The 25,874-nt window shown below is 45.2% G+C and overlaps 1 protein-coding gene across 5 annotated transcripts in view; it reads right to left on the bottom strand.

Annotated features, from left to right (window-relative positions):
* The window catches only part of LOC139380920 (zinc finger E-box-binding homeobox 2-like), a 78,186-nt gene that overhangs the window by 6,664 nt on the left and 45,648 nt on the right, over nucleotides 1-25,874 (bottom strand). For 2 of the 5 annotated variants that reach the window (XM_071124083.1, XM_071124085.1), the window contains exons 3-7: nucleotides 9,052-9,324; nucleotides 6,249-6,317; nucleotides 4,406-4,603; nucleotides 3,902-4,116; nucleotides 250-358 (exon numbers count right to left, since the gene is read on the bottom strand). In XM_071124083.1, coding sequence (XP_070980184.1) covers nucleotides 250-358; nucleotides 3,902-4,116; nucleotides 4,406-4,603; nucleotides 6,249-6,317; nucleotides 9,052-9,324 — 864 coding nt within the window. The remainder of the gene's footprint in view (nucleotides 1-249; nucleotides 359-3,901; nucleotides 4,117-4,405; nucleotides 4,604-6,248; nucleotides 6,318-9,051; nucleotides 9,325-25,874) is intronic. The other 3 variants (XM_071124084.1, XM_071124086.1, XM_071124087.1) reach the window with 2 other exon arrangements.

The raw sequence follows: 25,874 nt of genomic DNA, 5'->3' as shown, positions 1-25,874 counted from the left end.
AATTTCTATTTCTATTCAAGTCTTCTTGAGCTATGGCCTCATCCATATGGCGGAGTTAGTCAGTTATAAAACAGGTCTGAAACAGTGAGCTATTATAAAACAGAATGACTCATTTACTGACAGAGGCCAAAAAGGAACATTATCAATTTTACTCTTATGGCATGAGCCCTCTCTGTCATCTAGCCACAGTCACATGAATACATTTTAAAATGGTGGGCTGATGCCGGCTTGACTCATTTTAGTACCTACCGCTGTGAATGCGAAGATGCTCCTTCAAGTGATGCTTGTATTTGAAGGCTTTTCCACACTCAGTGCATTTGAACTTGCGATTGCCGGCCCCTTCACTCAGCAGCTGGGGCTGTGGAGGAGATAGAAAAGAGAGTTTTCACATCAGTGCCACCTAAACGTGTTGTGTAAGTGTGGGAGTCACAAATGAACCAGGCACTGGGCGAGATTTCAAGGTAGCTGGCCTTGAGAAGGAATGTAATGAATTTGTCGTAGCTTCAACGGTATAACCCTCCGTCACAAACGTTAACTACATCTAACTGCATAAGTATTTTTTAGGGTTTTACATCTGAAATGGTTTAATAAAAATTATGAAGCGTGCAAGGAACTCATAAATCGATTTTGAGAATAGTGTGTGGGTTGAGTTTTTGTGTTCTGTTCAAAGGTAACTGTTTAGTGTAGGTGCATTTCCTGAAATTCAAATGAGTGCAGATAACAAATAAAAACAGCATGTAGAGAGATAAAGCCCCCACAAAGACCTTTATGAGAAAGATGTGGGAGGTTTTCATGGTACAATTTCAATGTCAAAAAAATCCCTTTTCACTAATGCTTGCTGAGGAATCTATATATCGGTGTGTGTTATTGTGTTTGTGTATGTGTGCATGTATGGCAGCAGGTGACATTTCAGGTAAGAGCATGTGATTAGAGTTAGACTACTGAATGTGGCTTGAAGGGGACTACATTGTGAAAATGCTAGCGATCTGAAAAAAATGGGGCCAATGACTGATGTGGTACAACCTGCCTTCATAACCAAATGTGTGAACAATTACCCCATGCTAAAAATAAATTCCCCATTGCACACAGAGGATAAGCAGAGTAGCACAATTCACATGTTTGCACCAATAGCACTCAGTAGCACTCAAATGGAAATCCCTCCACAGTCCGGTGCACTAAGGTAGCCTAGTCATAATGACCTTCCAGAAGAACCTTTCTTTAGCTCTTTTAGCTGGAGAGGAAGTACAGAACTAAACAAACACTTAAAGTCATTTCAGGATTATGATACTCCAGATCACTGGGGGGAATACCATCTGCTCTTATTTAAGCCAGTCTGAAGGGGGGGGGGGGGGGGGGGGGGGTCAGGTGAGGGGGTGGAGGGGGACTCCGGGAGGAAGGAGGGTGCTTATTTAAGGAAATCTGACTATTATCACCACTATAATTGGACAATTGTAATGATTCCACTGCTTATTTGCATGGTTAGTTGTAGGTTCTGTTTTATGACAGAAACAAAGGCCTATACTTTTGGTTTTTTGGTCTTTATGTTTACAAATTGCTGGTTGTAAATGGTTGTACTTGTACTGATTCCCTGGTTAAAATCAAAATACAAAATTAAATACAACTTTATCCATCACACGAATTGGTAAACAACAGGTGTAGACTAACAATGAAAAGCTTACTGATGGGCCCAAACAACGCAGAGAGAAAGACAATAGAGAAATAGAAGACTGAAACACGTATTTAAAAAAAAGTTATATTTAAATACACAATCAGTAACTGTCACACCCTGATCTGGTTCACCTGTCCTTGTGATTGTCTCCAGCCCCCTCCAGGTGTCGCTTATTATCCCCGGTGTATGTATATCTCTGTGTTTCCTGTCTCTCTGCCAGTTCGTCTGGTTTGACAAGACAACCAGTGGTTTTCCTTGCGCCGATCTTCTCCAGTCTCTGTTTGTTTCTAGTCCTCCTGGTTTCAACCCTTGCCTGTCCTGACTCAGAACCCGCCTGCCTGACCACTCTGCGTTCTGACTACCAGCCTGCCTTTCCCCTTGTACTGTTTTGGACTCGGATCTGATTTCTGACCCCTGCCTGGCCTGACCTCGAGACTGCCTATTGTCTGGTGCTGTTTGGACTCTGACCTGATTTATGAACTCTCGCCTGTCCTGACCTCGAGACTGCCTATCGTCTGGTACTGTTTGGACTCCGATCGGGTTTATGAACTCTCGCCTGTCCTGACCTCGAGACTGCCTATCGTCTGGTACTGTTTGGACTCCGACCTGGTTTATGAACTCTCGCCTGTCCTGACCTCGAGACTGCCTATCGTCTGGTACTGTTTGGACTCCGACCTGGTTTATGAACTCTCGCCTGTCCTGACCTCGAGCCTGCCTATCGTCTGGTACTGTTTGGACTCTGACCTGGTTTATGAACTCTCACCTGTCCTGACCTCGAGACTGCCTATCGTCTGGTACTGTTTGGACTCTGACCTGGTTTATGAACTCTCACCTGTCCCCGACCTGCCTTTGCCTACTCCCTTTGTTATAATAAATATCGTAGCTCTGCCATCTGCCTCGTGTTTGCATTTGGGTCTCGCCTTGTGCCCTTATAGTAACGATTACTAGGCTATATACACGGGGTACCAGTACCAAGTCGACGGCAGGGGTACGAGGTAATTGAGGTAGACATGTACAAATAACTAGGAATAAAGTGACAGTGCTGCTACTGTTTATTATCTATCTATAAAACTGGTACTTAATCAACGCCATGCTCAGTGAAAGAACTGCGTATTGAACCATAGGAAATGGTCCAAATCTCTGCTACTATGTATGAGTGCTCATTTCTAATCAAATCTGGTCCACTTCTAGCAACAGCTGATGTAAAAAGTCAGATGGCCTGAGGAAGGCAATATGCTAGCACATCCCACGCAGGCCTCACTAAAGAAAGACGCAACACAATGCAGCTGTGAACAAGCTGTGTGGGGGTCTGAGGCAGTGTGGGGGTCTGAAGCAGTGTGGGGGTCTGAAGCTGTGTGGGGGTCTGATGAAGTGTGGGGGTCTGATGTAGTGTGGGGGTCTGATGTAGTGTGGGGGTCTGAAGCAGTGTGGGGTCTGAAGCAGTGTGGGGGTCTGAAGCTGTGTGGGGGTCTGAAGCCGTGTGGGGGTCTGAAGCTGTGTGGGGGTCTGAAGCCGTGTGGGGGTCTGAAGCTGTGTGGGGGTCTGAAGCTGTGTGGGGGTCTGAAGCCGTGTGGGGGTCTGAAGCTGTGTGGGGGCCTGAAGCTGTGTGGGGTTCTGAAGTAACTTGTTTAATGTGAGAGGAGTAGAGGATGACAGGAAGAGGAAAGGAGAATACTAATTCACTCAAGAGAATATGATTCTTCATGCAGAAGAAAAGAGCATCCAGTCACCATGAGGAAGCCATTAAAGCCATTATAATTAACACAAATCTTAAAAGGAAAAATAAATGAGTAAAGGGCAGTGACCTAAAATGATACCGTGTGTTTCACCCAGATCGTTGATCGACCCACACAACGACACAACAGTGTGAAGGAGATGAGATGAGGAAAGAAAATAGTAAAAGAAAAACAGAAAAACATCACCCCCCCCGTCTGTCTGTCTGTCTGCCTGTCTGTCTGCCGGCCTGTCTGTCTGTCTGTCTGCCGGCCTGTCTGCCTGTCGGTCGGTCGGTCGGTCTGCCTGCCTGTCTGTCTGTCTGTCTGTCTGTCTGTCTATCTGCCTGTCTGCCGGCCTGTCTGCCTGTCTGCCGGCCTGTCTGCCTGTCTGTCTGCCTGTCGGTCGGTCGGTCTGCCTGCCTGCCTGCCTGCCTGCCTGCCTGCCTGTCTGTCTGTCTGTCTGTCTGTCTGTCTGTCTGTCTGCCTGCCTGCCTGCCTGCCTGCCTGTCTGTCTTACCTGATCGATCCCTGGCTTGTGCATGGCCATATGTCTCTCCAGCAGTGTTCGGTGTGAGAAGGTCTCGCTGCACAGTGGGCAGGGTATGCTCTCCTCATTCTTCTCATGGCGGTACTTGATGTGCTCCTTGAGCGATGTCAGCCGCTTGTAACCCCGGTCGCAGTAAGGACAGGTCAACAGTTGGGTGAAAGCATCTGGAGTCCCAGGTGACAGTTCTGTATAGGGGAAAGGAGGAGGCGTTGTCATAAGGTCAGCCAGTAGACCTTGATGGGCAGTATGCCCAGGTTGTAAACAGAGGAAGTGCAACAAGCAACATGATTATCTCTGCTTCACAAAGACTCTATGTAAAGTCACCATCAGCTTACACTTGAACATAGACTACCCATAAAAGTCCGTCAGTAACACTATTGGGGACAAAGGCACAGGGTGGAAGGCCTTTAATGCAGCTTCTGAGACTGCAAATAATCAGAGATTAACTGTCAAATGGATTTTATGGATTCTCACCGTTTTCGTTTTCGTCTTGCCCAATGGTTTCGGGAGTTCCGAGCCGTGTCACTTCCTCTGGGGCTTCTGGGTAAATTATGGCGGTGTCGCCACGCTGGAGGTATTCAGCGATGCTGGCCGAGAGGCCGTCACTCTCCTCCAGTTTACTACACTTAGTGAAGTAGTCGTCAAGCTCTGACACCCCATCCATTCCATTAACTGTATAAGATGAGGAGGAGGATGGAGAGGAGGAGGAGGAGGAGAGGGGGAGGAGGAGGAGGAGGAGAGGGGGAGGAGGAGGAGGGGGAGGAGGAGGAGATGAGGATGGAGAGGGGGAGGAGGGGGAGGAGGAGGAGATGAGGATGGAGAGGGGGGAGGAGGAGATGGGGAGGAGGAGGAGAGGGGGAGGAGGAGGAGAGGAGGAGGAGGATGGAGAGGGGGAGGAGGATGGAGAGGGGGAGGAGGAGGAGATGAGGAGGAGGATATGAGAGGAGGAGGAGGAGGAGGAGGAGAGGGGGAGTTAGAGTAGAAGAGAGAGGAAGACAAATGAGAACATGAGAACATTGGTCAGTCTCCATTCTCCTTCCCCCATTTTGAGATGTGCTGCACAGCTACATTATATTGGCCACACAGGGAAACAGACTGGTCTCTAAATGTGATGAAGGACACTGGGGGAGGGAAGCATTAAGCCACTACTTAGAGGGGAGTATACATTTAAGTTACCGTTAATGATGCCATGTAATGGCCCCGACAAAGAAAAATAAGAGATAATTTCATCATTAAGTGATGTTCACAACCCATTTTAAAGCTTTTAGACATTTTAACTTAAATATTTCCTAGTGTAACAGGTAATTGGTTAAAGTTGCAATTAGATTTTCTGGTTTACAGATCTCACTTAGAATTCTCTCTCTACATAATTTAAAGCAGAGATTTGATTATGAGTAAGAAGATGTGAGGCTATATCTGCCAAACAGTCAGTGTAGGTGTAATGGTACATCAGGTGTCTAATTTATTCATCAGCTTATTTAACAAATCAGGGCAGTTAGTGTGGCTACATTTATTTGTCTTAGGATCAATACTGTTTGCTATTGGCTTATGTGTTGTGTGCAGCTGTGACACAGATACTGTGTATATTTTTGTTGTTGAAAATATCCTTAAAACGAAGGACACTGAACTGTCCCCAAGAGGCTTGGATCCCTTGAAGTTACTTTAGGCAAGATTGTGTTGATAAAATTGCTTAACTGCAAAGACATTGTGATTCACTGCCAGGACAAACTACAATTTTAAACCAATTTGAAAGTACATGAATCAAACAAATGAGATTTAGGTCAAAATTCAATTTTGTAGCTAGATGTGATTTGTGCTGCACTCTCACTCAACCTGCAAATGTTTGCTTTGCATTATCTCTCGTGGCCCTTGACTGTGTGTATGTGTTTCCTATTAGGTATATCACCTGCTGCAAGGGGTTATAATCATGTCTCTTCCTAGTGTGTTATTTATATATATTTCTTTATTTTAGGGGGTAGATCAGTTTTAATATTGCAGATAGATTGTAGCTTCGATCAATGTATGTGTCTGCATCATTTCCAATCCCCCATATATTTTTTTGCAAATATATATATGGGGCTCCTGAGTGGCACAGCGGTCTAAGGCAATGCATCTCAGTGCCAGAGGCGTCACTACAGTCCCTGGTTCAATTGCAGGCTGTATCACAACCGGCCATGATTGGGAATCTCATAGAGCAGCACACATTTGCCCAGCGTCGTTAGGATTTGGCCGGGGTAGGCCGTCATTGTAAATAAGAATTTATTTTTAACTGACTTCCCTAGTTAAATAAAAGTTCAATAAAGAGGGAGGAAGTCACCTGGACCACTTCCTACAGAGTGAAGAGACCCCTCTGGCCCCAAGGGATCATATTCATCCTTCCTTTCATCTATGAAGGAGAGGAGAAAAGGGCTCAAAATCAGACAATCAACTGTGGCTAACACAGCACTCAATAAACTGAAGTATGACCATGGTTTAACACACGAGGCAAAGTCAACTAGAATGCACATGCTACCCTGACAATTCAGTACCTCTCTCCATTCAGCCACGGCTTGTAATATGAATGTATGTTCCTGATAATGAGGGACAGGCAGGCGAGGGGTGTACATATACTGTGCCCATTGTGTTTGTTCCTCCTGGCCCCAGTCATGTGATTCCTCAACAGGAGTCACAAGAATCTTTCCCTCTTCAAAGGAGGGATATACAACACCCCTGCAGCAGGGGGGGAGGGGGGAACAGTCAGATTTTCTCCCCCCTCTTTCACTTACAGCAGGTTACTTTTCAAAACGTCCTTCCTCATGAGCAATGTGTCATACAGGAACCTGATGCTGTGCCTTTTTATACCAAAATAGTCTTGCTATGAGTCAAATGAGTCACAAGGTACTATGCACAACCTATTGAGAACATGTCAACATAGGATCAATGTTTATAGTCGATTGGCAGCTACCTTCAACAAAGGTAGAATGTATGGGAATTAGCAGGTAGCTATCCTACTTCAATTTCTAAATATTGTGGATGAAAACTATTTTCTTTCTCATAATTCCAAGATGAAATGTAATCAAGAAGCGAGGTCTCACACTTCTCCCCACAAAATGTTTCGCCCCAGCACCACGCAGATAAAATGGTGGTGCTGCATGTTTCAGAGAACAACTGCAAAAATGCATGCCTCTCCTGATGGGGAAAGCAAGTGTTGCTTCCCTTTGCCTCAACTTCAGAATCACTGCCAGACTTTACAGAATGAGTTTCATTCAGCCAACATGGGGCTTTTTGTGGGTTCCAGGCCTCAGAGTAAGGACAAAGACATGTGAGTCACGCCCTGTGTCTGTCGTAGAATCTAGACACTGTTCTCAAGTTTCATTCTATTTTCAGTAGGCCCCTCCTTCACTACACTTACAGTACTACTTGCACTGTATATGAAATCTGAAATATAAAATGGAGGCTCTTTGTGTTTTTCACTCAGTCGTCTTTTTTTCCCTAGAGAGGCAGAGGCAAGATGGTGTGTACAGTAAATGAGCATTTCTGTTATTTTTTGTGGTAAATCTTGATTCGATCCTTTGTGCATTCTCGATGTGACTCAGTACCTTGAAGTGACACCCGAGTCTTTTACATCTGTTACCTGAGTGAAATGAATATAACAAATATGTGGGTTGTCTATCTCTCATCTTTCATCAGTTTACATATAAATGTCAAATGCCAGTTGAATTCAAATCAAATCATTCAGCAAATAGCTAGGTTAGCATTAGCTATAATGGACTGTAGCAGATGTGCTAATCTGGCATTGATTTATTTTTACAGCTTTCTTATAATGATCATGATAATAATGATTCTATACACATATGCTCCCCATATCAAGGCTCTTTTCATTTACATTTCGTTTTTGGACCGGGTTCAAATTTTCTAAAACTATTTCCCAGTCCCTCATATTTCCCAATTCAGCAGGGCAGCTCGCCACCAAGTCATTAACAGAGACGGATAGTCAACGCAGGTCCATTTAAAAAATAAAAAACTGTGTGTCTCACATGAGTTTTTCTCTGCACCCTGTATCTTTCAGGCGGCCACAGAATGGTGGGCCTATTAAGCATGTAAATGGACGTCATGAAGCTCCGAATTTCATTTAGGGATGTTAATGAGTCCTGCAAAAGCCTGGCTCCCTCTTTCACGATCCCGTTGGGCTTCTAATTAAAAGTATTTGTCTTTGTGGCCCTGGCGACACCAGTTGTCCTGTCACTGATGCAGATGAGTTGGAAGGAGAGGGGGGAATGGAGAGGGAGCAAAAGAGAAAGAGGGAGAGGGTGGGTTGACAGGTTTCGCATGCGCTACTTGCTTATCATTGGTAGCTCTGCCTGTATGCGGGAGTTAGAGGCTCCGTTGGTCACAGCTCACTAAACTGAGTCTAATTATAAGAGTTACAATTATGGGTCAATAAGAATGAAAGGCTGGCTGTTTCACAGCGCTTCATATATTGAACTAAAATATTGTGACATTCTCCTCTGTCGAGACCTTGAGAATATTGAACTGTTTGGAGTTGACTTTATTCCTCTGAATGTATGTGAAACCAATGAGGAGACAATGCTTTTACAGAGCCAAGACAACAGAGAGAGAAACATTGATGAGACAGTGCTTTAATAAAACCAAGACAAAAGAGAGAAGGAGAGCAAAGAGGGGACAGAGAACGGTCAGAGGTCAGAGGTGCTAGAGGGTGTGAACAGTCATACAGAGATGAGTATGGGAGCGAGGGAGGTGGTTTTGCGATGTGAGCCTGTAAAGCAGCTAAAGTGCTGACTGTATTTCAGCAGCAACACGTCTCACTAGAATAGAACACTGTGTTAATCTTTACAATCTCCTGTCAACCTCACAGAGATCCGGAAATTGAAAAAATAGACAGAGTAGAGAACAAAGCCATTTCCCAGGCTCCAACTATTTTAGCAGAAACTGAAGAGGTGAATATACTGTATTATTATGAGTTCTGTAATTGATATACATAAGTGAGGCGTGTTGATTGATTTACTGTCAAAGCACTTTGTAAAAAAGGCTGATGTAAAAAAAGGGTTATATAAATGCATTGGATTGATATAGGCTACTGATTTATATTGTGCAGGTGTTGACCTGATCAGATCACTCACCAGTCCCATTGAGGTGTCTGTGTTGGTTGTCTCCCAGGCGGCAGGCGTGGTGGTGGCTCTGCCGCCCGTCCCCGCCCTCTGATCTCTCTGTTCCACCCCTGTAGGACAGCAGGGCGTAGCCCACCCTGGGTGATGCCTCCAGGTTAGGCACGCTGCCTCCGGCAGGGATACCACCCTCCTCCCCATTGGTCAGGCCATTCTCCTCTGAGAGCAGCTTCTTGTCATCCTCACCTGTCTCAGAGCTCATCTCCACCACATTCTCATATGTCAGCACTGCAAGACACAAACAAAGAGACCCTGTTAGGTTTCTAAAACAACATCCGCCTAACTCGGTTCTGATGGTAGGAAGGAGAAAGTCGCATTCCTGCTTTGAATAGTTTGGGGAGCTTTTTATACAGACCAGACAACCTAGGAACCAAATGGACAGCTTATAATATTACACCTTGAGAAAAATGTGATTCAGGCTGAACTCAAGGGCCTTCACGGTAACCTAGTAATATGTCCACTTTGGTGTAGATGAAAAATACTCTGATAAAGGTGCATGAGAAAAGCAGACATAGGCCCAAAAGAAAGGTGGGGGAGGTGGGAACAAATAATATAACAAAATGTAAAAGCCATGACATCATGGGAACTAGGCGCAGGAAAAGGGGCCCTCAGGGATAGAAAATAGAGCACAATTTTCAGGTTCATTTTGAGTTCTGTGTATGCCTAATAAAGCAATATTTCGCAAAGCTTTCATGCACGTTATCTCTGGAGGGCGCTGCCAACTCCAGATAGCGAATGGGAAGTGGCTTAAAATGATGTGTTTTTGAAGTCAATTGCTTGTTTGGGGATGTTATTTGGTTCCCCTCAACAGTTTTTGGAAACCATAAACCTTTACATCCCAACGGCATACCATTCCCGCACACGTTCCCATGGAAGAGAATAAAAAAATATGTTTTTTTTTCTTCACTTTTCCCCTTTGGGTACATGGAGATTAGGCATTGCATATCTGTTCATAATATGATCTTTGTCTGACTGTATGGTTCGGCACTTGCCTCCTGGACAACTGCACAACAGGTGCAAATGAAAAAGGGTAAGCACGGTGGGGTGGGCTGAAATCTGCTGACCCGGGCTGAATTCCAAGAGCAGCGGAGGGGGGGTATAGGGCGTGGGACAAAACCCTCTTTAATAAGAGGTGTGACCACTAGGATTTAAGGGAAGTTCAGACAGGGTAATGCCCTCTCCGATCAAAAAATAAAAGAAAGAGAGATGGAGAGAAAGAAAAGGCTGAAAAGTGAGACGTGAAAACACGTTGTGTGGTCTAGGTATATGTTGGATATAATATGATTTCATTGAACAGCTTAACCTCGCGCTCACCCTCTCACACCCTCCCCTCTTTAGTCCCACCACTACAGCAACCGCAGTGGATTTGCCTTTTCGCTGAATTCAATATATGACCCTTTTTTTTTAAATGTATTCTGAGCTAAGAGCAGTTTGGGAAAGACCAGTGAAAAGACCAGCTAGCATCCTATCCACTTAAGAAATTGTGTTTTTGCCATCTAAACTTGAGAGTGTTATGATGCCACAGAAAAGATGTAGGCACATTTCCTTTAGGAAAGGATATTATTCAACTCATTTCTTCCTGGAAAAAGAGAGAGAAAGATGCATGCTTCCCATTCCTAGAATAACTCACCGGCCAACAATGATAAATGTTTGCGGGGAAAAACACGAAGACGACTGTTTGTTTGTTACTTTACTTATGTTGCTCAGATACTTGGCCAGTGTGTGGCTGTTTTGTATCTGTGTTGCGGTGGGCGGTAGGCGAACGAAGAAAATTCAGTAACCTCCCAAACAAAAGCAATTCATTGAACTGTTTGTCTCCATGGTCACATGGTCTAGTAGTGTGGCAGATGTTACAGGACTAAAGAATACAGAGCCGGGTTCCTCTCTAGGTTTCTTCCTAGGTTCTGGCCTTTCTAAGGAGTTTTTCCTAGCCATGTGCTTCTACATCTGCATTGCTTGCTGTTTGGAGTTTTAGGCTGGGTTTCTGTATAGCACTTGGTGAAAAGGGCTTTATAAATACATTTGATGGATTGATACAGGCTGGGATCTCAGTTGCTGTGTGTCTCTAAATCAAGAGTTCTGGTTGGAAATGATTTTAGACATGCTACCCATACGTACAAGCTGCCATTACTCTTGATGGTAGTTAGCAAACCATTTTCTGTAGGTTTGAGTTAGGATTAAGCAAGTTATAACAACTCTGCCACAGAGAGAGCCAGGGAGTGAGTGTGCTTTGTCTCCGGTGACATATTTGATGGAGTGCCACCCTTCGCTCCGTCTTGTCACACCTCCATTGTGTGTGGAACGCCGCCGTTCCGACCTGCTGAACTCACAGAGAACCATTGTCTCCGCCCGTCACCTATCCATCGATCGATTCATTGTGCTCATTCAAGGATCCCGAAACAAAGCAGCAACAACGCTTGCTATTTTCATCAGACCGCTCTCTCTCTCTGCCTCTCCCGCTCTCTGTCCCTCTCTCACCGCCTCTCTCTCGCTCCCTCTGCTGCTCTCTCTCCCTCTCTCTCTCTGCTGCTCTCTCTCCCTCACTCTCTGCTACTCTCTCCCCCTCTCTCTCTCTGCTTCTCTCTCTCTATTTTCTCTCCATCTCTCTCCCTCTCTGTGTCTGCCTCTCACTCTCCCTCTCTTACTCAGCTCCCCTGAATGAGACATGAGCTCCGAGTCAAACTTTTGGGGGTCTCTAAATAATCTTAATTTAACCATTCACCTATTTCTTTAAAAGGAAGTGGTTATTTTGAAAATAAAAGCACCCCCGCCTCTCTATAATGGTTTAACCCATTTATTTATACATGGCTGCACAAACCGTCTCGCTGTCCATGAATGGTGCAAATTCTATAGAGGAGGCGCTGTCCACTCAGTAGTGCTGAATTTCAGCCTTAACTGAGCTCCCTTAAAAGCATAGATTTTCCAAAATAGCCTATTAGTTTAATCCAATTCATTAGATTTATCCGTTATTTTATCATTGTTTGCTTTTCTCAGTCAGCTGTTTTTCAGGTGTGTGTGGATATTGGTGTTCTCTATGGCCACAAGAAGTCAACCATCTATTTAACTTTATTATTTTCTATCAAAACGTGTTTTCTTTCCTGGATCAGCTGATGATGGTCGACAATATCACTAAACAACCAGACATCAACTCGCATCCAATCCATCCAGCTAGATTTTCGAGTTCCCAGTTGTTTTGTTACACGAGATAAGCAGTTTTTTCTGAAACCTGTGTGTGTTCATATTGTGTAAAATTGCCTCGGCTGAGATGGTAGGCTACCAGCAGTGGTGCAAGCCTAGTGGAGGGTAAATACAGATAAACGCTGATTACCCACTTTTTTCAGAAATTTGCATTGAAAGTATAGTACATTTCTTTCACCACGACCTGCAATCAGAGTTTAGCCTCTTTATTTAACACACTAGGCTAGATCACTGGCTACAAGTAGGCCTATTTAAAGTTCATGGTAATACACACTGTAGCCTAGGCTAGTAAATGAACTGTGTGTTAGGGTGACTGACCATGACGTTTTTTCCTGTGACACTTCCGGCCTCAATTTCATGTGTTCCGACTACAAAGACAGTCAATTTGTCAGCAAGACGCAATCACCGAACGTCATTAGGAACACTTTCTGGTGTTTTGTTAACAGATGTCCATTTACATTAATCAAATGTCGCAAGAGCACACGCAGTGCACTGTTTGGATGCTGGAGTTATTTCGGAGTGGATGAACATGCACAGGTAGCTTACATTTTTTAAGTGATTTTTTTTGACAGTCAGATAATATAAGGTCATTCATTTCTACTGTCACGTGACATCTTTACTATTTGTCCCATAAAAAAAGAGACCCTCCCCCGTTAGCAGCGTTCCAAGCCGTGCTGTGTTGGCTGTCACAGACACACCTACGCCTGCTAACAGTTCCATCTGAAAATGATCACTGAGTCTCCAACAGAGTATCAGGTTCATGTTGCTGTCCGAATCATCTCTTGTATTTATCTCAACTCAAACATTATTTCCCCTTGCTTCCAGCCTATCATTTAGTTTGGTACAGTAGGGGGTTAATATAAGCCTAGCATTTAGTTTGGTACAGCATGGGGTTAATATAAGCCTAGCATTTAGTTTGGTACAGTAGGGGGTTAATATAAGCCTAGCATTTAGTTTGGTACAGCATGGGGTTAATATAAGCCTAGCATTTAGTTTGGTACAGTAGGGGGTTAATATTAGCCTAGCATTTAGTTTGGTACAGCATGGGGTTAATATAAGCCTAGCATTTAGTTTGGTACAGTAGGGGGTTAATATAAGCCTAGCATTTAGTTTGGTACAGTAGGGGGTTAATATAAGCCTAGCATTTAGTTTGGTACAGCATGGGGTTAATATAAGCCTAGCATTTAGTTTGGTACAGCATGGGGTTAATATAAGCCTAGCATTTAGTTTGGTACAGCAGGGGGTTCATATAAGTTCTAATATGTTCTGCGTCTGAACTCAGAAACAATGTTTCACTTTAGAATAGTGATCTCTGTAATAAGTTAGTACCGTACATAGAGTGAACAGTGCCCAGACAAAGGCAACTTTTTTTTGAGCAAGTCAAAATCACGCATCAACGTCAATTATCATGGACATATCCAAGTAAAAATCCCAATTGAATGAAAGCTCTAACAAACAAAAAATGCAGCTAGGTTCATTGTTTGACGTGACTGAGTTAGCTGAGTTAGCTAGCTAGTGACACGAACATTAGATGTCCAGCCTGCATAGCAACCAATTTGTTTAGAATGGACGACCTGACCTGTTGCATAGCAACTATGCAACAAGAATTAATGACTGGCTCGCGTCTGTAGCAACATGACCAAAATAACTAACAACCAGATTTTGGTCCGGACTATATTTTCTGGTGGAAGAATAAAATTGTATGAATGTACTTATCAAATTAACGTTTTAATGAAAATATATAATTCAATGTTTAAAAAAAAAAAACATGTCAGGCTGAACAACGCCATTTACCTGTGACTGTATTCATGATACAGCACAGCCTCTTGTGGCTTATTTAAGCAATGAGGCATGATGGCATGTGGTGTATGGCCAATATACCATGGCTAAGGGCTGTTCCTATGCGTGATGCGTCACGGAGTGCCTGGACACAGCCCTTAGCTGTGGTATATTGGCCATACACCACAAACCCCCGAGGTGCCTTATTGCTATTATAAACTGGTTATCAAAGTAATTAGAGCAGTAAAAATAAATGTTTTGTCATACCCATGGTATACGGTCGGATTTACAATGGCTGTCAGCCAATCAGTATTCAGGGCTCTAACCACCTAGTTTAAAATACTTAAATAAACCCCATCATAATTTGAATACAGTACAAATCCACTAAATCCTATGAAACAGACATCCCAGTATCAAGACTATTAGCTACAACTGTTTGTTTCAATATGAGCTAAATGCCTTTGAGGAGCATGTAAATGTGCTAACTAACAGGTGCATACCATACCTGTCACATATCATATTAATTCCGTAAAAGATAACCCTGTCCACATCATCGCCTGTCCCACAGCGCGTCCTCAGGCTCTGCAGAGACCACACCTGCCCTCTCCTCTCCTGAGGGAGGCTTCCTTCCTCGTCGTCCATTTTAAACAGCCCCGCAGTTCAAAAGACAAATCAGACAGAGCCCTTGCATATGCCATGAGGCGCTAGTATCTACTCCATACAGTCTCTTTCTCTCTATCTCTCTTCCTTTCTCTGTGCGGCTCTTCCATGAAAAAAGCCATATTTGATATGTATTTGATATGATCATAAAAATAAATAGACATGTTTCAGGTCTACTGCTGGCTCCAGGTGATCCGCACGCTCTCCTGTCTCTCCTGTCTGCCGCTACCACTGCCTGGATAATGAGAGATGAGGTGGAAGCTACCGGAGGAAAACTGCTCTCTCTGTTCTACCTCTCTCTCTTTTCTCTCTCTCTCTCTCCCTCTGCCTGTGAGCGGTGCAGATCACCTGAGCGAACAACTGGAGGGGAAAGGGGAGGGGAAGGTGGAGGGGCAGGTGAGGGGGAGAGGGAGGGGGAGGGGGATGGGGAGGGGCAGGTGAGGGGGAGAGGGAGGGGGAGGGGAAGGTGGAGGGGCAGGTGAGGGGGAGAGGGAGGAGGAGGTAAGGGGGAAGGTGGAGGGGCAGGTGAGGGGGAGGGGCGGGGCGGGGAGGGGGAGGGGGGGTGGAGGGGGAAGTAAGGGGGAAGGTGGAGGGGCAGGTGAGGGGGAGGGGTGGGGAGGGGGAGAGGGAGGGGGAGGGGGAGGTGGAGGGGCAGGTGAGGGGGAGGGGCGGGGCGGGGAGGGGGGAAGGTGACGGGGAGGGGGAGGGGAGTGAGTAGGTCAGGAAGCGTGGTCTGAACACTGTGGAAATGAGGTGTCTGCCTTAGCTACTGCAGGCTGAAAGTGGTCCAACATCCATCTAATGATAATCCCAGGCAGACAGGTAGGGATTTTCCACACACAGGGAGGTGGGAAATAAAGGTGTAATATTATTTCCTGAGAATGTTACATGGAAATAGCCTACAGTATGAATGATTTGCCATAATACCGTAACTACACTCAGGGAAGTGAAATGTAGATGTTTCCCATACAGTAGCTGTTGCATTGTTTATCAGCTCGCAAAGTAGGCAGGAGGCTTTACGAGATGTGTGGTGTGTGTGTGTGTGTGTGTGTGTGTGTGTGTGTGTGTGTGTGTGTGTGTGTGTGTGTGTGTGTGTGTGTGTGTGTGTGTGTGTGTGTGAACGTCAGGGGTATAACAGGCAGGAGGAATGGGGTGGTTCCACTGTGCCAGTGCCTGCCGTGAGGCAGAAACAGTAGCCTGCCTCTAATTGAATTAAACTCCCATTTATCTAGGGGGTCCTAAGCCGGAATTTATCTAGGGGGTCCTGAGCTGGAATTTATCTACGGGTCCTGAGCTGGAATTTATCTAGGGGGTCCTGAGCTGGAATTTATCTAGGGGGTCCTGACTTGGAGAAAAGGAGAGAGAAATAAGAAAGAGAGAGCAAGAGAAAGATTTACTCCGGCACCCAGACGGCCCACCTTTCCCCTTACTCCCTCCCTGCTTTTCTCCCTCCCTGCTTTACTCTCTCCCTCCTTTCCTCCCTCCTTCCTTTCCTCCCTCCTTCCTTTCCTCTCTTCTTCCTTTACTCCCTCCTTCCTTTACTCCCTCCTTCCTTTCCTCCCTCCCTCATTTCCTACCTCTCTCCTTTCCTCTCTCCCTCCTTTCCTCCCTCCTTTCTTTACTCCCTCGTTCCTTTCCTCCCTCCCTCCCTCCTTTCCTCCCTCCTTCCTTTACTCCCTCCTTGCTTTATTCTCTCCCTCCTTTCCTCCCTCCCTCCTTTCCTCCCTCCTTCCTCTCTTCTATTCCTCCTTTCCTCCCTCCTTCCTTTCCTCACTCCTTCCTTTCCCCCCTCGCTCATTTCCTCTCTCCCTACTTTCCTCCCTCCTTCCTTTACTCCTTCCTTGCTTTACTCCCTCCCTCCCTCCTTTCCTCTCTCCTTCCTTCCTTTCCTATCTCCTTCCCTCCTTTCCTCTTTCCTTGCCTCTCCTCTTTCCCTCCTTTCCTCTCTCCCGCCCTCGTTTCCTCCCTCCCGTTACGCAGCCATCTGTGGCCTGCCTGAGCACATGTCAATCCTCTAGAGAAATGTTCAAGGCCCCTACCGGCCCCCTACCATCTCCCTACAAGCTCCCTACCGGATCCCTACCGGATCCATACCGGCCCCCTCACACACACTTACACAAACAGTTTTAGACATACATAGCGTACACACAAAAAGCCAAATAGTCTTCCTTTGCATAGCCTATTCACAAGACTGGAGGAAGTTAAAGATAGAAAACTCTGAAAATGGTTCCTTCACATGGTGGCTGAAGGAAAGCCAAAGCCTTTAGAAACAAAGGCCAAATCAGACAGAAGGGTGATGTCCTCACACGGAAAGGATTACAAGAAAAACACAAAGGAGTGACTGATGATCAACCCACATGAGCAGATGAAAGAGAAAATAAGAGGCAGAGTACAGAGTACTGAGTACAGAGGGAGGATTTAGTTTAATCATTCTGTAGAGTCATGGACTACTGTAGATAGATATTTAGTCCTGTTTGGAGTGAACACGGGTCAATTAATATGTAAATGTAGGAGCAGTTGTGTAGTAGTCAGCCTGTGTGATTCTATCTGGCCGGTCCGTCTCTAGCTGTATAGAACTGTTACAGCACCACAAACACACACAAACACATCACAGTCTTTTCTCAGAACAAACAACGCTACCGGTTACAAACCTGGACTGAAACTAATGTCCTGTGAAAGGCAGCCATTCTGCACATATACATTACACCGTTGGGCCTTTAAACAATTCCTTTGTTCTGTAATAAACTGCCAAAATAACTGCCACGATCAATTTGGGCTTTTCATTTGCTCTGTGATGTTGACCTGAATTCACTTAACTAAATGGATTTTGCTCTTGGCTGCAGGTTAGCCATCGATTTCACGCTAATGCTATTTTTAGTATGACGATGAGGTGCTCCATATTTTGCATTGATTTCAGCTGAAAAACAAACCCAATAGGACAAATTATCCTTGTTTTGAGTGCATCTATATATTAAATCGAGCCCAGACTCTCTCTCTCTAAATCTATGAATCTATCTCTCACTATATATATATATATACAGTACATTAGACCAGTGGAAATCTGTCCTTTGGTCTGTTGAGTTCAAATTTGAGATTGTTGGTTCCAACCGCAGTGTCTTTGTGAGATGCAGAGTAGGTGAACGGATGATCTCTGCAAATGTGGTTCCCACCGTGAAGCAAGGAGGAGGAGGTGTGATGGGGTGGGGGTGCTTTGCTGGTGACATTGTCTGTGATTTATTTAGAATTCAAGGCACACTGACCCAGCATGGCTACCATCGCATTCTGCAGTGATACACCATCCCATCTGGTTTGCGCTTCATTGGACCATCATTTGTTTTTCAACAGGACAATGACACAAAACACACCTCCAGGCAGTGTAAGGGCTATTTGACCAAGAATGAGAGTGATGGAGTGCTACTTCAGATGACCTGGCCTCCACAATCACCCAACCTCAACCCAATTGAGATGGTTTGGGATGAGTTAGACCGCAGAGTGAAGAAAAAGCAGCCAACAAGTGCTCAGCATATGTGGGAACTCCTTCAAGACTGTTGGAAAAGCATTATTCATGAAGCTGGTTGAGAGAATGCAAAGAGTGTGAAAAGCTGTCATCAAGGAAAAGGGTGGTTACTTTGAAGTATGTAAAATATACTTTGAAGAATCTAATGTATAAATATATTTTGATTTGTTTAAAAAAAAATGCTTCCTACATGATTCTGTATGTGGTATTTCATAGTTGTGATGTCTTCACTGTCATTCTACAATGTAGAAAATAGTACAAATAAAGAAAAACCCATGAATGTGTAGCTGTTCCAAACTTTTGACTGGTACTGTATATATCTAGATTGTGACTTGTTACTTGTTCTTATACTGAGGCTAAATGTGATTTTCACCTTTGTGGTGCAGATGGCACCAGAAGGGGACATTAGGAGAGTTTTAAACCATGTTTCACAATCAGAAAAACAGGTTGCTCATGACATTTCCAGGCGGAGGAAGGAGGAGTGGTAATTCTGCCTGATCTGATTGGCATGTTAAAACAAGGCCCTGCTGTCAGAGTGGCAAGTCACGACAAAATAACACACATAGTAGCCATCGCTCTGCTCTGCTCTGCTCTGCTATCTATTTAGGTAGTCTTGTTTGTGCAAAGTTTAAATCTCACAGAGACTCGTAAATATTGAGGAGCTGTTTCATTTATCATGACCTTTTTGGATTGTTGGAGCTGCAGTTAAATCCTACACAAGAGCAATATTTTCACAAACCCTGGAAATTATGTTTGTTATCTCTCCTTTTATATTATTTGTAGCCTAATAAGAGACCTATCCCTTCCACTCTCTCTTCTCACACACACACACACACACACACACACACACACACACACACACACACACACACACACACACACACACACACTCACACACACACACACACACACACACACACACACACACACACACACACACACACACACAGAGGAAGCTGGAGACAGCAGCAATGCGTGTCTAACTTTGTGTTGCAGGTTGGGGTGACGGTCTGTGCCTGGTTGGTCCTGCTGTCCTCTCTCCTGCTGGGCCTCTGTTCAGACTCCACTTCTTCCCTGCCATCATCAATTGCAATCAATCGATCAAATGTATTTATAAAGCCCTTTTTCTTTTTTTACATCAGACAATAACTGTTATGGGGAGCTTTGTTGATCACACTCACGGGGTGTGTGTGTGTGTGTGTGTGTGTGTGTGTGTGTGTGTGTGTGTGTGTGTGTGTGTGTGTGTGTGTTTATTGGTGTGTGTGTTTATTGGTGAGACACTAGAGTGGAAAATAAATGACCTGGGCTAGATATATGCACATTTGGATGAATACATGTAATCAGTGTGAAATGAATTCATCTGAAGCTCTGTGGAGGTTAAGAGCATTAATAAATGTATCTGCAGTGCTGGTGCCATCTGATAGTGCCTTACTCTTCCTGTCAGATGTATTAGGCTGCTACAATAACATAAGGTGCTGTTGGTATAGATCACTATTAGCTCTTTTGTTATCCTTCATGAAAAGCTAAGCAAACCTAAATTGCAATTAAGTACTGCCCCAGAGTACTTTGTTAGCTGTTTTATGTCTCATTGTGAGTGACGAGAGAGAGAAAGACAGAGAGATAAAGAGAGACAGAGACAGAGAGACACAGAGAGAGAGAGAAAGAGAGAGACAGAGAGAGAGAGAGAGAGAGAGAGAGCGAGAGAAAGAGAGAGAGAGAGAGAGAGAGAGCACTAGGCATGAGGAGCATCTCTGGTCTGGTCTGTGGTAACTGCAATCATACCATGCCAGTGACCAGCTGGCAGTGTAGGCAGCATTCATTCAAAGATGTCTGTGTGTGTGTGTGTGTGTGTATGCACACTTGCATGCGTGTGTGTTTACCCGCATGAGTGATAGTAATTGCCCACTATTGAGCAACAGCAAATTAATCCCAGCAGCTCTTTCACATGTTGATGACACATCTGCTCTCCTCCTCCTCCCACCCTCACACACATATACCATGCCAGGATCCATGTCACCTGAATAACATCCCCACAAGGTACAAAAAAAGAAAGCAGGCTTCCCTTCTGTCCCCTAACCCCCTAGCAATCCCCAAAGGCTCTGTGGCCTATGAACTCTCTGAGAGGCTACATCCACTAGGACACATCCACTAGGCCACATCCACTAGGCTACAACCACACTGTAATGTTATCTGTCAGTTAACCTGGCCAGGATATCTGTTGTCAAAGAGATACAACAGCTCACATCTATAACCAAAGGGATTTAGGGCATCTGTGAATGTATTTTAGTCAGGGGCTGAATGAGTGTGTGTGAGTTCTTAGGATACCTGGAAAGGTGATAATTAGAGCAAGTGGATAATTAGGCTGCAGCTTACGCCACTCAAATAGGGATCTGGCTCGCACGCTGCTAAGCTATGGAATCCCCTTGTACCCTAAACACACACACACACACACACACGCACACGCACACGCGCACACGCACACACGCACACGCACACGCACACACACACACACACACACACACACACACACACACACACACACACACACACACACACACACACACACACACACACACACACACACACACACACACACACACACGGCCTGTACAAGCCATTAACAATGCTCCAGGACGGACGATTATGAGCTTAGCTGCAGTGAATATTTGAAGCACCATTGTTCCTGCCACTTTCTCTGGGAGACCATGAAGACTATAAAAACTTGCCTTTTCCACTTGGGGGTTCCTCCGGGGAGAGAACCGCGGATCAAATTATCATCCCAGATAGAAGTCGTATCAACTCTGTCGACCCCGTAACTCAGGCATCGTCATGAGCATGGCTACAGACTCGAGACCAAGGTGGGGGTTGGGCGGCGGGACGTTGTGGAATCATAGGACAGGGACATGCATTAACTACGACCTCTTCTGCTCTAATGTGAAAACATAAAGTCGTTCGGTGAGCACTAGGAGTCACAGAACGTTCAGAAATAACTATAGAATGACCAGCGTTGCGGGGAGACTTTTAGGGCCTATCAACTACTGTGTATTTCTTATGAAAGTCAAGATGACCCGGCTCCTTGTGGAGATGCACTATGCAGATGGAGAATCTAAGAATGGAGAAAATCCCTGCGGAGAAGGAGGCTTCAGGAGAAAGCAGGGCAGTAGCGTTGCCGTTGGTTTCCATAGCCAGCCAACCTGTTGGCAGCTAGGGCTATCATTATGGCTGCCATACCCAGCCTTTCCCCGATGCGGTCCACCATTTTGAAAACAAAAAGGAGAGTTGCTCTGTAATTCAACCTGACTGGTTCTGTTTTCTTCAAATTCAACAGCCTGTGAACAGTCTTTCTGGGAATGGGGAGGTTTGGGGTGCTGCTCTCAACTTCAAACATGCAACAAAAAAAAAAATGTCTCAGAGCTCCCTATTAAAAGGGAGACCATGGCTGTGCTTTATCTTGTAGGTGGCTCCTTATTTCTGAGGAGAGCCCCTTTGAGTAACACTATACCTCACCAGGGTTTAGAGAAACTGACCAACGCTGGTGGTCCTTTACAGTCTGACAAAGGCAACAAATTAGCCCCTCGCAGATAGAGGAGTGTGAAAACATCAGAGAGGAAAGAGAGAGAAAGAGAAGTGTATTTTGCCCCACTGTTTTGTTATTTTCTGTTATGATCTATTTCTTGTACCGCCTAGTTTCACCCTGGCGTGTTTTAGTCTCTATGTGTGTGTTCTTGTCAGCTCTGCTGCCTTGTGTGCAAGGTGTGAAAAAATGAGTTCCTCTTTGAACATGTCACGGGATGACTGCTATGTAGCACAAAACACTTCTGAGGGGAGCTTAATCAGGTTTTGGCCCCTTTTAGCTGGTCTGGCTGTTCTAGAGGGAGCATTAACTGTGGTTCCCCTCGCTCCTTTGCTTCATACCACCCCAACCAGCTAACACAATATAACACAATGCCCCTCACAATACATCAAACATTGAGGAGTAACAAAACAACAACAAAACAACTGTTATTAGATATTACATTGTAATTATTCAATCTAACTGTAATGTGCTATTAATGTGATATGATGTCAGTATTTAATGAAGCCACATGTTTTAAAGTTCACGTCAGTTCTGTATGCATATGGCACGTAACAGTTCCAGCACCCAGTCCTCTCCTCTCAAGGGACCTGAGTCTCTGAGTCACTGCTGTGTCTCCCTGATAAGAGTCTCTGAGATTGATATAAAATTGGCACGGCGTGGGTGTGTGTTTGTTTCAAGTTTTAATGTCACACGCACAGGTACAGTCAAATGCCTTTCTGTCGAGCCCTACACCCAACAATGTAGTAAACAATGTAGTGTTAAAAACAGCGTCAAGTCGAACAAAAACAAGAAATAAGAACACGAGTAAGAAGCTATATACAGGGACAGTTCCAGGGTCAGTAGCTATATACAGGGACAGTTCCAGGGTCAGTAGCTATATACAGGGACAGTTCCAGGGTCAGTAGCTATATACAGGGACAGTTCCAGGGTCAGTAGCTATATACAGGGACAGTTCCAGGGTCAGTAGCTATATACAGGGACAGTTCCAGGGTCAGTAGCTATATACAGGGACAGTTCCAGGGTCAGTAGCTATATACAGGGACAGTTCCAGGGTCAGTAGCTATATACAAGGACAGTTCCAGGGTCAGTAGCTATATACAGGGACAGTTCCAGGGTCAGTAGCTATATACAGGGACAGTTCCAGGGTCAGTAGCTATATACAGGGACAGTTCCAGGGTCAGTAGCTATATACAGGGTCAATTCCAGGGTCAGTAGCTATATACAGGGTCAGTTCCAGGGTCAGTAGCTATATACAGGGTCAATTCCAGGGTCAGTAGCAATATACAGGGTCAATTCCAGGGTCAGTAGCTATATACAGGGTCAATTCCAGGGTCAGTAGCTATGTGTGTGTGTGTGTGTGTGTGTGTGTGTGTGTGTGTGTGTGTGTGTGTGTGTGTGTGTGTGTGTGTATTTTGGAGTGTCAGTGTGTGTGAGTGTGTAGAGTCATGAGAGTGTGCATAGAGACAGTGCAAAAATAAAATACAACTCAGATAGTCCATGTACTGTAGCCATTTGGTTAACTATTTATAGTCACATGGCTTGAGGATAGAAGCTTTTCAGGAGTCTGTTGGTGTCAGACTTGATGCACAGGTACTGCGTGGAATCAGAGAGAACAGTCATTTGCTTGGGAGTTTGGAGTCTTTAAAGATTTTGCAGGTCTTCCTTTCACACCGTCTGATATGGAGGTCTTGGATGGCAGGGAGCTCAGCCCCAGTGATACACTGGGCTGTCCGCACCTCCCACTGTAGAGCCATGTGATCGAGGGTGGTGCTGTTGCCATACCAAGCGGCGATGCTGCCAGTCAAGATGCTCTCAATGGTGTAGCTGTAGAACGTTTTAAGGATCTGAGGGCCCATGACAAATCTTTTCAGCCTCCTGAGGGGGAAGACTGCGTGCGTGTGGACCATTTTAAGTTCTTAGTGATTTGGACACCGAGGAACTTGAAGCTCTCGATCCACTCCACTGCAGTCCCATCAATCATCTCCTTGGTCTTACTGAAGTTGAGGGAGAGGTTGTTGTCTCGGCACCACACTGCCAGGTCACTGACCTCCTCCCTATAGACTGCCTCATCATTGTCGGTGATCAGGGCTACCACCGTCATGTCGTCAGCCAGCTTGATGATGGTGTTGGAGGTGTTTTTCAAAATGTAGTTAACCTTTATTTAACTAGACAAGTCTGTTAAGAACAAATTATTATTCACAATGACCGAGTACCCAGCCAAACCCCAACTTGTACAACACTGGGTCAATTGTGCGGTGCCCTATGGGACTTCCAATCACGGCCGGTTGTAATACAGATTGAAATCGAACCAGGGTCTGTAGTGACGCCTCTAGCACTGAGATGCAGTGCCTTATACTGCTGTGCCACTCAGGTGCCATGAAGTCATGGGTGAACAGGGAGTACAGGAGGGGACTAAGCACACACCCCTGTGGGGCCCCTGTGTTGAGGGTCAGCATTGCAGAGTTATTGTTGCCTACTCTCACCACCTGGAGTCGGCCAGTCAGGAAGTCCAGGATCCAGTTGCAGAGGGAGGTCTTACATTTACATTTTAGTAATTTAGTAAAAGTTCTTATAAAGAGCAACTTAAAGGAGCAAATGGGTTTAAGTGCCTTGCTTAAGGGCACATCGACATATTTTTCACCTATTCGGCTCGGCGATTCAAACCAGCAACATGTCGTTTACTGGACCAATGCTCTTAACCGCGAGGCTACCTGCCACAGAGGGTCAGTCCCAGGGTCCTAAGCTTTGTGACGAGTTTGAAGGGGACAGTGGTGTTGAACTCTGTAGTCAATGAACAGCATTTTCACACACTGTAGATATTACTCTTATCTAGATGGTTGAGGGCAGTATGGACTGCAATTGAGATTGTGCGATCTATTAGGGCGGTATGCAAATTGGAGCGGGTCTAGGGTGTCTGAGATGATGGAGTTGATGTGTGCCATAACCAGCCTTTCAAATCACTTCATTATTACAGATGTGTGCTGCAGGACGGTAGTCATTACGGCATGAAGCCTCAAGAGTTGTTGGGAACATGAATGGCGGCAGTCAGCTTAAGACATGCTGATTACAGACTGGGTTAAGGAGAGTTTGAAAATGACTGTGAATATGCCTGCCAGCTGTTCTGAGCATACTCTGAAAACGCGCCCTGGAATATCGTCCAGCCCTGCGGCCTTGCGATTGTTGACATGATTTAAAGACCGTACTCACGTCGGCCTCGGAGAGTGAAATCACCCAGTCGTCTGGGTCGGTGACAGCCCTCACGCACGGCACGGTGTTGTTATTGCCAAAGCGTGCATAAAATTTGTCAGGTAGAGAGGCATCGTTGGACAGATCATGGCTGGGTATTCCTTTGTTATCCATAATGGACTGTAGCCTTTGCCACATGTGGTGGGCCGCTGTCGACTATATTGTATTGTTCTTTTGCTCATTTGATGACTCTGCGGAGGTCATAGCAAGACTTATTGTACTTGTTCCTGTCCACAGCCGTATCCTCAGGGTTGTCTGCGATAGCCCTGTGTGCGGTAGGTAGCCTGTCCTTTATCTTAGTGCCAACCTCAGTGTTGATCCAGGGTTTTTCATTGGGGAAGCGGCGAACCTTTACTGTTGGGACAACATCCTAATTAAGCCGGTGACGGAGGTGGTTAGCTCGTGATGTCATCGGCGGAGTCTCTGAACATATTCCAATGAGTGCTAGCGAAGCAATCCTGTAACATAATCTCTGATTCTGATTATAATTTCTCAATGGAGAGGCTCACGGTCACTTCCTGTTTGAGTTTCTGCTTGTAAACAGGAAGCAGGAACGCGGAGTCATGATCTGATTTTTCGAATGGAGGACGAGGGAGGGCCTTGTATGCTTGCTTGTGAGTAAAGTGAAAGTGGTCTAGGACTTTATCTCCCCTAGTGACGAAGGAGATGTGTTGACTGAAGTTGGGCGTCACGTGTCTTAATGACCCAAAATTTAAATCGCCGGCAACAAGAAAAGCAGCCTCGGGGTGCAAATTTTCCTGCTTGTTTATAGCCTTGTACAGTTTGTTAAGTGCCAGCTTG

Source organism: Oncorhynchus clarkii, chromosome 22, assembly GCF_045791955.1.
Source record: "Oncorhynchus clarkii lewisi isolate Uvic-CL-2024 chromosome 22, UVic_Ocla_1.0, whole genome shotgun sequence".
In the NCBI taxonomy this organism is placed as follows: Eukaryota; Metazoa; Chordata; class Actinopteri; order Salmoniformes; family Salmonidae; genus Oncorhynchus; species Oncorhynchus clarkii.
This window is presented reverse-complemented; position numbering and strand designations above follow the sequence as displayed.